This window comes from Sinocyclocheilus rhinocerous, unplaced genomic scaffold, assembly GCF_001515625.1.
Source record: "Sinocyclocheilus rhinocerous isolate Xijiao unplaced genomic scaffold, SAMN03320098_v1.1 scaffold697, whole genome shotgun sequence".
Classification (NCBI taxonomy): Eukaryota; Metazoa; Chordata; class Actinopteri; order Cypriniformes; family Cyprinidae; genus Sinocyclocheilus; species Sinocyclocheilus rhinocerous.
Window position 1 is genome coordinate 987,203 of NW_015664033.1, and position 13,769 is coordinate 1,000,971.

Genomic DNA, 13,769 nt, shown 5'->3' on the forward strand with positions numbered 1-13,769 from the left:
CGACATTAAACTGATGCCTTGTTCTATTTATGACGTACTGGCACAAAGTTAATATGATTTGCGACGGTCGCTTTGTCGCGTCCAGTGTAGAGCTGTTGCGGCGCGACGCGACAACTGTGGTGTCCGGTATAGACACGGTGAGTGAAGCCGAGATCAAGATATGCCTTGTCATATTTTACTGCATTTAGCTTTTGAATGACCAGCACCTGCCTGGGTCTGTGCGACTTCATCTATGGCTTTTCTCTTCGCTTTCACAAACCGATCCATCTCCCATTCTAATTACGTCCTTTGGCTGTTTATGGTTTTATTTTTTTATTTTTCTGCTGATGGCCCGCGCTCGACTTGAAGCAGCGCTGCTTAGACCTATGGGTGTGTGTCATCAAAGTACTGCGAGAGCTATAAGAGAGCGCGGACGTCTCAATATGCTTTCTCTTGCTGTACTTTGATGTCAAAGGCTACACCGATTGATCTTCAAGTGAAACACACCTCTTTACTCTGGCGTGTCACGTGACCGAGTGTAATCGCAGTCTCTGCGATCGAAAAATCGTGTTTTTTCATATCGCGATATTATCGCAAATGCAATTAATCGTTCAGCCCTAAATGATACCCAACCCTACCTGGCCATAGATCTGTTGCAGGACAGTAAATGTGATTTTACAGGACAATGCGGGACATGTGTGAAACAGATACATTTATTACTGTTATTCAATTCAATTTAATTCAAGTTTATTTGTATAGCGCTTTTTACGATACAAATCGTTGCAAAGCAACTTTACAGAAAATTAAGTTTCTACAATATTAGTAGTAGCTTATCAGTGGTGACTGTCAGTTTATGTACATATGGCAGAAATCAATTAAAGACGTAATCAAACAGACGATGAACACTATTAACAGCAATTATTATATGATGCAATCAAACTTATAGCAAAATTTGGTAGTTCTGTATGTTGTTTCAGGGTTGGCATCCTCTGAGGGGTTGGCATCATCTCTTCTCAGGTGTTCTGGATCCAGACTCAAGCTTGTGTAAATCCTAGTTACCACAGGATGTCAATCCCGTGGCAAAAACAGAGAAACAAATAGACAGTTATGTCAATTGTATTATGTGGGGGGGCTCTATGGTATCGAGCTTATATATATATATACAATATCATGTTTTTCCGTGTGTGCTGCTCGACCATTTCCGTCGGTGGTGCTCGAGCATTGATGAGGTCCGCACTTATTCCTTTGAGCCGTCCACGCAGTCATCATCAACGGAAAAACCCCACACCCCTAATCCTAACCATTGCGTATCATATATAATGCACACCAAAGTCAATTTCTGCGTATAAATAGAACACCAAATAAAAACTGAAACTTGTGGTATTGATACGCACTTTCAAAATTTAAGATATAAAGCAGCATAGATTTTTATTTTAAGACAATCATATACTTTCGTGGGCCAAATAAAATAATGTGGCGGGCCGGAATTGGCCCGCAGGCCTTGAGTTTGACACGTGTTTCAGACGAATCCAGTCAGAGCTTCAAATAAATTATCCACCCGCCAACCGGCCGCACCTGTATTTTTGTCTGATTTAGATAACTGCACCCAATCATCACATTAGGGTTCGTACGGTCATGAAAAACCTGGTAAAGTCATTGAACAGCAATTTCCAGGCCTGGAAAGTTTTGTAAAAATAAATAAACCCAGAAAGTTTTTGAAAAGTCATGAAAATCTATTTCACCATTCTCTTACATTTAATCAGGTCCTGAATTTCGTTGCGGGATTGCGCACACATCGCATTACTCATTCCCGCAGCTTTCGACATTAAAATGAGGGAAATTGCTGCAAAACATTTATTCAATATAGCGTGTAGGTTAGATGAGTAAATAAATCCACACAAACCATCAGATGAAAACAGCGTGAGTGATTCAGCTGTACCGCTTCTTCTCTCTTTGACTTTCTCTTCACATCGATGCATCTAGAGCTGCTGCATGGGCGTTTCGGGACAGTTGACAGAATTGTCAATTGCCTAATTGGTCATTGTTGCATCGTCACAAAAATGTGTTATTTTCACGTCTTTTTAAGCCATTCGGTACTCGCACTCTCCGGAGGCGCTTTTCCGTGCGCTCACAGTCACATCCACTGAGAAAGCACTGTCGGTTTTGTCTTAAGTTAATGTAAACAGTTGCGAAATAAAACGCATGAGTATCAGTATTGGATCCGTGAAATAGGTCTTGTGACAGCAGCCTAATAAAGCTGTGCCGTCTGTCATTAATGTTAATCAAACAACAAAAGACAGAGAAAATCCCTCACTGCTCTTGACTAAATAATATTTTGTTGAATAACTTTTAATGTTTTTTTTTATAACTTTTAATGTTAAACTTTTAATAAATTTACAGTTTATTAAATTCCTGTAGCCTGTTTAAAACACGTTCATATTTTAGAAAATGTAGTTAATATTTGCATCATTAATTATTTATTTTATCCACCCCGCGACCCACCCACAAATAATCAGAATGCATTTTTTTATTACCCGACCCACCCGATCCGCGGATTATCCGCAGCGCCCGCGGTCAGGCGAACGAACACACACACGCACGCACGCACGCACGCGCGAAATAGTCTGCCTCATGAAAAAAAATTTAGTTAATATTTGCATCATTTGTGATTTATTTTATCCACCCCGCGACCCACCCGCAAATAATCAGAATGCATTTTTTTATTACCCGACCCACCCGACCCGCGGATTATCTGCAGCGCCCGCGGATATAACCGCCATCACTACCGCCTACTGCCATTCTAACACTTGGAAGAGCAAGGAAAATTTTTAATATAACTCCGATTGGATTTGTCTGAAAGAAGAAAGTCACATACACCTAGGATGCCTTGAGAGTGAGTAAAACATGGGCTAATTTTCATTTTTGGGTGAACTAACCCTTTAAGCATTTATTTAACTGTTTTGTGTTAACAAGTAATTTCATAATTTAAGCCAAAAATCCACCAGCTTTTTTTAAACTTGATGTGTTGTTTTTAGTAGGCTACCCTCTAGTCTGAAAGGTGTCTGGTCTCCAAAGTTGACAAGAGAAGACAGGATGCAGTACTTCAACAATGAGGTACAGATGCCGCCCATTTCCGGATTCCCAACAAAACAGATTTGTCCTAAACCAGTCAGCAATATTTCTCCTCAGCCTGCTGGTAGAGAATCTCATCAATGGGCCGAACTTCAGAATTGTAATGGTTTTGATTCTTTTGCACTTCCCTGCAATTTCTCCACCTGTAATGGAGAGGCCAACACATATTCTCCTCAAGATCTCCCTCGCCCCCCAGGCCTGAGCACACCCCCAGCGTTAAGCTCTAGCCTCTTCCAGACCAGGCCTGGTAAACCTGAGTATATTACACCCGAGAAGGAGGAAGGATACCGCAGCACCACTAACTGCCTGTCTGATTATATAAACTCAGTCAACAACTCCTGCTGCCCTCCTCAAACAATGGATGACTCCTATTTCAGTTCATCTCATGAATTTTCATCTGTGAGCAAAGATAAACTGAAAGACACCCAATCGTTCTCTGTGCAGGATGTCAGTAAACTGGCCTTTCTCTTGGCAGAGCAGGATATGAACTATTGCAGAGAATCTACCCAGAATGGTCTTTTAGGACAGAGGAATCTTGAGGAAATCATGGCAGAGCAGAAGAGTCATGCTTTTCAAAGGATGTCGGAGCTTATTACTCAAACAACAGATTTTAAGAGAGAGGTGACACACAACCATATGGAGCAAAGAGGAGCTAAAGTAGTGGATAAAAAACAAAGTCATTATACTACGAATGAATTTTCAAGGTTTGGGCCACCAAAGACTTTTTCTCCTACCATCATGCCTCCAGCCCTCCACCCAAACAGAGAAGCCAGCCTGATAGGAAGCAGCACCGCCCAAAACAGTGTAAAGCAGTACCAGCTTATCCATTCAAACCATTACCAAAAACAAGCTAAGATTTCAGCAAAGACCAACAGCAACAATGAATCACAGGGTTTTGCAAAGCTCACAAACACATCAGGGGCTGTTCCATTGCTTCCTTCTCAGCAGTTGTTCCGGCCTGCAGTGAGAGTCTCGGCTGATTTGAGTCAGGGCAACACAGTAAATCTACATGGTGCGATAGGCCAGGTCAGTCTTGAGGATTTAAGGAAGGGAGCGGGAAATGTGGATATTTCAGATTTTGACCTCCAGCTAGAGAACAACAGGTTGTCCGCGGGCCTCATGGTCGATGGGTGTTTTTCTCCACGCTTTAGCATGAAACCCAAACTTCCTGGTTTCCTTAAAGAGGCAGACAAGAAAACAGGACTCCTGCAGAATCCATATCAGGGACTGGGCAGTTTGTACGGAGGACAAATGAGACACAACGGAGCGAGTTCAAACTCAGCCAAAGCTATACCATCACAACTTTTCCCATTCCTATACCAGATGGGTGATCCCAGAAAAAGCACATGCCACCTGATTCAGTCGCAGTCACAGTTGCCCTACTGCTCTGTGCCTGTCATCGACATGAATGAACGTCTGCCAGAGGGAGATGTTTCGCCCTTCAGCCCTTATCTACAAGAATGCATTGGGCTAAGCCAAACATCAGGAGACGGGTCATTCTCCGGGTTTCTGTCGGCCATGACTTTACCTAAGTTTGGCAAGGCACTCGGAAACCCCAACAGTCAGCTACACTTTTACTTGGAGGAATGTTACGAGCAGTGGAAGATGCTGGAAAAAGAGAGAAAGCAAGTAAGCGGGATGTTTCTGAGACATAAGCGTGTTCATGTAGTTCATGTATGAATTTTCAGGTATGTGCTGCTGTATTGACGTATTTTTGTCGTAGAATAAAACCTGAAAATATCTTAAAGCTGCAGTCCATAACTTTTGGCGCTCTAGCAGTTAATAAACAGAACTGCATGCGTCTTGCGGAAGAACATTGTAGCCATTTTGAAAATTTTGAACCCAAAAATGTTACGGACTGCAGCTTTAAGCTTGTGTTCAGGTTAGTTCAGGCATTTAAGCAAAAATCCATTCAAGAAACTCATTAATTTCAGGATGATGGAATGGGAAGTGCTAAAATGCTAACTTGTTTCTGGGTTTTGGCATACAAAAATACATTATTCCTTCAGCACTCTATTATAGACAAAACTGATTTCTTTTAGGAAAATAATTTATGGAAAAATAAGTTACTTAAATGATTTTCTTGTACAGATTCTACTCATGCTACTGAATTACCATGTAGGCTGACCTGTTTTCATTTCACAATCATGATAAGGTGAGAAACTAATGTAATGTGTTCTTTCTGACAGGCAGAAGCTGTTCTTACAAAGACTTACCCAGGAAAACGCGTGTCTGTAGTAACCAGTAGTGTTTTACCCAAAATGCCTCCAAACCCCTCCAGACTGGACCGCCTCATTGTAGACCAGCTGCGCGAACAGGCCAGGGTCAGTCCAGTATTTCTCATAAAAGTCTTGCCAAGGGGTTTCAAACGGGGGGCCACAAGAGAGTGCTAGTGAGCCTGCCTAAAAGTTCAAACAAATACAGTGTAAACATGTAAAGAAAATAAATGATTATGAGTAGTATTATGTAATCATGAGAGAATAATCAAAATGATTTTATTCTATTGACATTCATAGTGTTATGTTGTCTTCAGGTTTTACATCTAATAGTAAGTAATAGTAATCTAATAGTGGTGGGTGGAAAAAAGAAACTAACAACTTCATAGAAAGTGAATATTTTACACATATGTATAATTTCTATTTTTGCCTACTGTGATCTTATATTCTAGAATTAAATTGTAAGTGTTTTAAACTAGCAACAATGAATGAATTTTCTATATTATAATGCAGAATTGCATTGTGTTTGTAGGTGGCAGGTTTGCTAGGCAAGATGGAGCAGTTGCGCAGTTTTCCGCTTCATGCTAATGTTGGCTCAGCATTGGACAGGCATCTTGAGGTCATCTACATCACTCAGGCACGCCGCAAGGACGAATTCATCAATGCCAGCAGCAGACAGAGGCAGCCAGCGGCCTTCTTTAGAGAGGACAGGGGTTAGTGAGTCATACACTATAACAAAACCAGGAAATACACATACAAAAATACAAAATCTTATATAAACTAGTGTGAAGCTAGAATCCTAGAAAAGTGGAAGATGACAGGGCTTGGTAAAGTCCCCCTCAGCCTTAGTTTTACTGCTTAAGGCTGGAATACACTACACGACTTTTAAAATCTGAACAGATTTTAAAATACTGGGCATCATACACTTACCAAATTTAAAAACTGGCCATCATACATGAAACAACTTGTTCTAAAATCTGCTGAAAATATCAAACATGTTTGATATCCTCCGACTGGATGGAATCAAAGTCTGCAGCTAAAATACGTTCAGCCCTAGTGTATTCCAGCCTTTAGTAACAGAACATTTGCTTAGTTCTTGCATCTTGTGTGTTAAAAGGTGAAAAAAAAAATATATATATATTTTTCACATCTCACAGAGATCCTTCTGTTGGCATCTGCAGTGAAGGACCTGTGCAGCAGCACCAGAAAGGCCCGGACCGCTCTTTGGTGTGCATTACAAATGACTTTGCCCAAAACAAACAGTTACCCAGAGGAGAGAGACGAGCTGGGTACCTGCTCCCCTTTAGGCCAAGACAGTTCTGAGCAAAGCAGCTTGGAGAGAGCACTGACTGCCCTGTGATCAATTTCTGGCAGGTACACAGTTTTTTGTGTGTTTTTTGACACAAAGTAACATCGATCTAACCCGTCCAAAAAAGTGCAAGAGGTGATGGGATTGCATTTTAAGAAGAATGAATGAGTTATTTAAGTTATTCCACTAAAGTGATACGTTATACTGGGCATCATACACTTACCAAATTTAAAAACTGGCCATCATACATGAAACAACTTGTTCTAAAATCTGCTGAAAATATCAAACATGTTTGATATCCTCCGACTGGATGGAATCAAAGTCTGCAGCTAAAATATTGGAGTCTGTGACCATATGCGATTTTTTATGAAATCTGTCATCTCAAATCCTCAGACTAAACACTGTCTGTTAACTTTAGACCAGTGGTTCTCAAACTTTTTTGGTTGCGCCCCCCTCAGACTACCAAATAATTTCACTAAACATTATGAAAAATTAATGTTTTTTTTATTTAAAAAACCTACAGGGAAAAAAACACCTGCATCACTTGAAACATTGTCTTCTGTGAAAACCACCAATCAGATTATAATCAAATTCTCCAAAAGACATGGAATTATGGCAGTAAGATCAGTACTGAGCTATTTTGTCCAAGGACCCCAGAGGAACTGCCAGTATAAACAAGACGTTTTGAGAGAGTATGAAAGAATGATTTAACAGTGACAGAAAGAGAGATGAAATTAGAAGAGGGACCTTTTAACTGGCTAATGGTGATAATGGAACAGAATGTATGGCAAGAGCAAGATCTGTGGCTTTGGAGGATAATGGGATATTTTTGCCCAGTTGACCTAGAAATTTATAAATAGTTGCACAGGAAGCAAAAAATTATTTGTGTTGAAGTTTTTTTTATTTTTGAGTTTAATTAGTGTCTCCTACAACCCATTCAAAATCCTCAGCTAATTTTAGTTCCAGTGACACTCATTCAGGCAAAAACAGTATTTATGATCAACAGGACGTGTTCCAGTTGTCCTTTTATTACTTTACTTATTTATGTGCATGATTCTTTGGCGTCAGCACTTGGTTTTTAGTGGTCTCACTGGATAAGCAATGACAATCACATCTTTCCTAAATCTGTTTTGTTTTTTTGGAAACTTTGAAAGTGAATTTATTTATTTGCAGTTTGTTTATCTCAATTCTGAATTCATCTCAGTATTCTCTATATTTCAATGTATGTATGTGGTCAATCTGTCTGTGATGTAACTCATTTGAGGATATATCGAGTAGCTGAGAGTAACATCATTCATGGACTGAAATAAATGATGTCAACAACATGTTACTAGAAAATGCTACAGACTGACATAGTTCATATGACGTGTACTCATATTGCCTTTGTTTTTTTTGCTTATGCTTTTGTTCAAGTTTAACAATTAAACTAACACAACACAAAATCCCAGAACTCACAGAGTGGTGCGTAAAACGAATGTTTATTTAATTAAACATTGATTCAAAATACAATGTTAATCAATGCTCTAATTAAAAAAAATGCAGATCCCAGTCTGTATGCAATGAAACTAAAATCATTCAGTAAAGCTGCAGTGAATTTGACTGTTCACTTACAATAATGTGTTTTAAAAGAACAGTGTTATGATCAACTTGCCAAAAACGGTTGGTTGGCTGAGTTATGAAAGCCATTTGTAAACAAGTTCCTCCCTCTCATTCAGGTCTGAAAATCCTAGACATTTACCCAGCAAATATCATATTGAAAATCCTTAAATGTCCACTGAGTTGAGGCTTAACAGAATAAACCACACTGAAGAGTGTACCTTGCAAGATGATTTCCATTATTAAATCATATGGACACTTTTCAAGTTTGACACCTTACAACATTTAAGTTGTTAATGTAAAGAAAAACATCAGAGGTAAGCAAAGCAGTGTTTGGATAGATAGAAGTTTCACCAGTCAACAGTGTTGAAGAGTCAGAGCTCTTATTGCATAAATAGAAGATTCATTAAGAAATTATAATAGCCTTGCAAGATGATTTCCATTATTAAATCATATGGACACTTTTCAAGTTTGACACCTTACAACATTAAGTTGTTAATGTAAAGAAAAACATCAGAGGTAAGCAAAGCAGTGTTTGGATAGATAGAAGTTTCACCAGTCAACAGTGTTGAAGAGTCAGAGCTCTTATTGCATAAATAGAAGATTCATTAAGAAATTATAATATCTTCTGCAATCGGCAGTGACACCCAGAGTATACAAGCAAAGTGAAGCTTCTGATGATCCCTCTGAATCAAACCGAGTCTGTAGATTAAAAAAAAGCATCTAAAGCATCCATACATCAATTTTAAAAACTGCAACTTGTGGCTGTGGTAGAAAACCTACACATGACACCAAGGCAGAACTATATTCTCCAATTCAAGTTATATTAGTCGAGAGTGAACACATTCATGTACACAACTCAATTTATTGTACCAACTTCAAGTACAAAATGTTAAATACCGTGGCTTTGATAAAAGAATGCCTCAATCACCTGATCTTACAAGCTAACAGACACTAAAGGTTTCCCATTGTAGCATATGAGAAGGCAGTCTACAAGGTATTATTAGCACAATATGTAGCAGCTTCAAATGAACAGTTGTCAATTGATATATATGTGCACACACACACCCTGCTCACTTTAGGATCATCACTGTCCTACAATAAAAATAAACCACAACTGAAACAAACACTAAGAGCAAAAAAACTGTACATATGTCGGCCCCCGCCTCCTCTCCCATTGATTAGCAGTTTTGTTTCTCTGTCTTTGGGTTGTCTCTAAGCCCTCTCCATATGCTGCTACATGATGACAAGGCTTCCATTGGTTTCTGAAAAGCTTGTGAGCTGTGAGCTTTTGTATCTTGAGCTGTGTGTTAAAAATCAATGTTGTGCTACTGAGGAGCAACCTATGGAAAACATAAAAAATGGTTCACAGGTTATTTGAAAGTCCCTCAAGGCAATAAGATGGGGATTTATGCTGTTTTTAGACACAAGAATGTTGGTTATCCGCTGGTAAATGTTAAAGAGTGAATTTCACAGAAACATGTTAAAAGAGTGAATCTCATGGAAACATGTCCAGGTCACTTTTCAACTGCCTTATATATATATATATATATACACACACACACAGTATTGTGAAAAGTATTGGGACACCCCCTACTAATGAACAGGTTTGTCTACTTTAGTAATTTCCGTGAGTACAAATCTTAATGTTTTAGCATATAATGATATTCAAGGGAATTGTGTGCTTCTAATTTTATAGCAACAGTTTGGACAGGACCCTTTTCTAACATGACAATGCCTCTGTGTATAAGACAAGGTTCAAAAAGAAATGATTGATTCAGTCGGTGTGGAAGAACTTGAGTGGTCTGCAGAAACCCAGCTGAACACCTCTGGTGTGACTTTAAACGCTGACCTCGAGCCAAAAACTCATCACCAAACACCAATGACTTGTACATATGAGTAAAGTCATTTTAGACACTTCCAAAACTGTTGCAAAAGAGATAGAAATAAAAAATTTTAAATACATGAATTATGTTTCCATCTTTTTGCCAGTTTTGGAAGTGCCTTTTTCTGTTCTAAAGAAGGGGGTGTCCCAATACTTGATTTATAAAAAGTATAGAGAGAGAGAGAAAGAGAGAGAGAGAGTTCAGATGCAAAAGCCTGTAAGTGCCGTTTGAAATTTTCTTCTAAAATGAGCATTTTTATCAGCCTCCTATGTGTAGGTTTAGTAATGTCACTTGAATGGCAATGAATAGGTTCTTTTCTTTGTAATTAAAATAAAATAACAATTATGAAGAAAAATGACAATTTTAGATGGCACTTAGAGGCTTTTGCATCTGAACTCTTCATATATATTTATATACACACACACACACAAACACCAAAATGAAAATAAAACTTATTTTAGGATTATGAAGATATTTTGCATAGCCACATTATACTTTACAATTTAAATATTCATGTAACACAGTAATGACAATAAAGGGGAAATGGTCTTTCACCAAATTATTAATTATGATTTTTGGGTTGAAATGCAACCTGAACATGTTTTTGACAGGGTGTGTGAGATTTACCCTTAAATAAGTAGCACAACAGTCAGCACCTGTAGAAATGAATGGGTCATGATACAATTCTCACTCAGTTTGCTGGTTTGCCATTTGTTGTTTTTTTTACAAGCCAAGAAAACAGCTAAATCGGCCCAACATTATCATTCCATAAGCACTATCGGACCCAAAACAGGATATGGATGCATACATTGTTAGTTGGGGCATTGTTTGCTGAGGTCTCATTGTATTTTTCTCTTGTAGATTAATGACCTTGGTATCGTATAGTCCACAAAAGTTTTCTTGCTCTGTATTTTCTCTCTATCTCTTGCGTTCTCCCTTCTGTGTGCGTTTCTTTTCTTTGTCCTTGCGCTCCTGCTTGGCCAGTTTGTCTTTCTCGCGTTGCATCTTGTCCTGCTCTTTCTTCTTCTCTGCGTCCTCTCTGGCCTGGTCACGCTGCTGTTTGCGGCGGTTCAAAACATCCTCGACATTGGTGTTTTTGAACAGGGCTGGGGCTGGGGCTGGCAGTGAAGGGAACAGTTCATGTCTAATCATTGCAGATCATACTACAGCTGCTCCTACAACAGTACTGCACACTATAAATACTGTGTATAACCAGAGCAGAGATCTTCTCCTGAAGTGATCGTGGTTATTACATAGTAGAGTGATGGTGTAAAAAAGGATACATTTTTCACTGGGTATACCCACTGCAGCAGGTTCTTCCTCATCATCTTCAGTACAAATGTTAAAGAAACTGCTTCACACTGGATCACCTGATCCCTGACCTTGAGAGAGACTCTGTGATGCTTTGTTCTTAACAAAGTGCCATAAAAAATACAACATTACAAACAAGTGTGTTAAAAGGATATTCCTCCTCATCGGTGACTTGAGCATACTGTGCCAGTAGAGCCTCTTTCCTCTTCTTGGCTTCCTCTGACACCTCCTTCTGTTTGACCACAATCTGTGCCTGCTTCTCTATCAAACTGGCAATAGCCTGAACCTCAGCTGAAAATGGAAAACAAAAAACAAAGACAGTTTTCCAAATACAGTAGCTGAAAAACATGTTTATATCACTATTACTGTACTGTGAGATAATACAGAAGAATGAGAACAATTAAAAATCTTGAGCTTATACTAAAATTACGGAATTGTTACACAAAAAAAGTGAGAAATAAAAATATTAACGTACAGCACTGTTCAACAGTTTTGTAAAATTGTAAAAATGTTTTGTTGTTGTTGAAAAGATGCCTCTTATGCTCACCAAGGCTTGATTTACTTGATCAAAAACCAGTAAAATTGTGAAGCATTATTACAAAATTCACTGAATTCACTTAATATATTTTAATACATAATTTATTAGTATTCAGTAAAGCTGAATTTTCAGCAGCCATTTGATGATTTGCTCAAGAAACATTCTTCTTATCAATGTTGAAAACAGTTGTGCTGTTTAGTAGTTTAGAAACTGATACCTTTTTAGGGTTTTTTAATAGTTCAAAAGTTTATTTGAAACAATTTTTTGTAACATTATAAATGTCTCTAGTCACGTTTGATCAGTTTAATGCTTCCTTGCTAAATAAAAGTATTAATTTCTTTAAAAAAAATCTTACCACACAATTTTGAACGGTAAATGGGGTCGCTGTGATTCACCTTTTTTAATTTCAGCTCTCCACTTACCATCTCCCTGAGTACCCTTCACTGCAGATCTGCTGCACTCAGTCCACTGTTTTAAGATCTGCTGGCAAACCTCCTCAAGCGTGTCTTCTTCCTACGACAATAAAGTGACCTCTGCTTACTAACACAAGCCTAAAACGGTCAGGCAAACGACTGTATATGGATGTTTGCAGTGACTTCACACAATCTCTCTCTGCACACACCTTTCGTAAACCTACATTCAAATATAGTTTACAACATCTGAAAATAAGCTGCTCGTGTTCGATTATTTTTGAGTAAATTATGATAGTAAAAATAAACATTATACCAGTGAACAGCAACAGGCGTTTTTGATCACGTTTCGCACTTTAACTGCTCAAATGAAGGGCCAAAAAAGCAATTCAGTTTATAACATAGAAGTGTTTTTCGGGTTTATGATGAGGTTTTCAGAACAATTATTAAATATTACAAGTTTCTAACAGTGTGAAATGTCTTGACAGCTGAGTTGAGCGCGTGCACTGACCAGAAAAGCGGACAGGATGCCCTGAAGAGCGTCCTTTTGCTCTTCATCGTTTTCCTCTTCCTGAAGCACTCCGAGTATATATGCTCCGTAAACTTCTCTGTCTACTTCGAGGGAATCCAACCGCTCGTTCAGCCAGTTTTCAAAGTCCCTGGCGATTTGGTTGGGCGCCGCCATTTTCCCTGGCTGGGGTCCTGATAGTGAGGCGGGATGTCCGCGCAGAATGCCAGACACAAATGCGCCAAAAGAAAATCCATACTTTACGCATCCTTTTCATTTCGATAGAATTTGCGAACTTAGTTATTTCATTATTTACACGGGGAGATTACATTTAGCTTGGTATTCATATAAGTGAGTGCCGTCTAGTACGTGCGAAAAGCTTATTTAATTGCTCACAATTTAAGCGCAACATGTTTGAAGCAGGCATTGTTTTTATAACGCAAGCGTCCTGTGCAGCAACGTGGTATCAGAACAGTTGATTTTAAACCAAAGCTCACCACTAGAGGGCATTAGCTGCCAATTTACCCAAGAAGGCCGAATTCTCAGGCGCACATCCGGATCCAGGTAAAGAACTGTTGGATGCTGCTGTATTAAAAAAGCATATGCAGGTACTGTGATTTATTATTTATTTATTTTAGCAATACATGATTAACACGTTTGCATCTGGTGTGGGCATTGATATTTTGTACATAACATCACTTCACTTAGGAATCATAATCAGGCTTAAAACGGTCAATAAAATGAATATGCATCATGTCAATATGCTGAGAGGGCTACAAAAATATTTTATATAATGCAAGTGTTTATGTTTCATAAATTGTGTCTGCATAAAAGTCTGCTCATGCTTAAGATATAAGCCTGTATCATATTTGATGCATGCATTT

General features: G+C 38.6%; 2 protein-coding genes across 4 annotated transcripts in view; one reads left to right on the plus strand and one right to left on the minus strand.

Annotated features, from left to right (window-relative positions):
- LOC107729445 (meiosis-specific coiled-coil domain-containing protein MEIOC-like) overlaps positions 1-6,832 on the plus strand; it is a 16,500-nt gene extending 9,668 nt beyond the window's left edge. Inside the window, exons 5-8 of one of the 2 annotated variants that reach the window (XM_016539936.1) lie at positions 3,015-4,740; positions 5,301-5,435; positions 5,860-6,040; positions 6,485-6,832. In XM_016539936.1, the coding sequence (XP_016395422.1) occupies positions 3,015-4,740; positions 5,301-5,435; positions 5,860-6,040; positions 6,485-6,687 (2,245 nt within the window). In that variant the 3' untranslated portion in view covers positions 6,688-6,832. The remainder of the gene's footprint in view (positions 1-3,014; positions 4,741-5,300; positions 5,436-5,859; positions 6,041-6,484) is intronic. The other variant, XM_016539937.1, reaches the window with a different exon arrangement.
- Positions 6,833-10,602: 3,770 nt separating this feature from the next.
- Positions 10,603-13,450, minus strand: LOC107729438 (coiled-coil domain-containing protein 43-like). Of its 2 annotated transcripts, none has more exons than XM_016539923.1 (5): positions 12,889-13,450; positions 12,390-12,480; positions 11,585-11,720; positions 11,402-11,451; positions 10,603-11,230 (listed from the first exon to the last, which is right to left on the minus strand). In XM_016539923.1, the coding sequence occupies exons 1-5, from the start codon at positions 13,060-13,062 to the stop codon at positions 11,037-11,039; spliced, it is 645 nt and encodes a 214-aa protein (XP_016395409.1). In that variant the 5' UTR covers positions 13,063-13,450; the 3' UTR covers positions 10,603-11,036. The 2 variants fall into 2 exon arrangements, with proteins under 2 accessions (XP_016395409.1, XP_016395410.1); XM_016539924.1 differs by having other exon boundaries at positions 10,603-11,224; positions 12,889-13,436.
- Between the last annotated feature and the right edge of the window lie 319 nt (positions 13,451-13,769).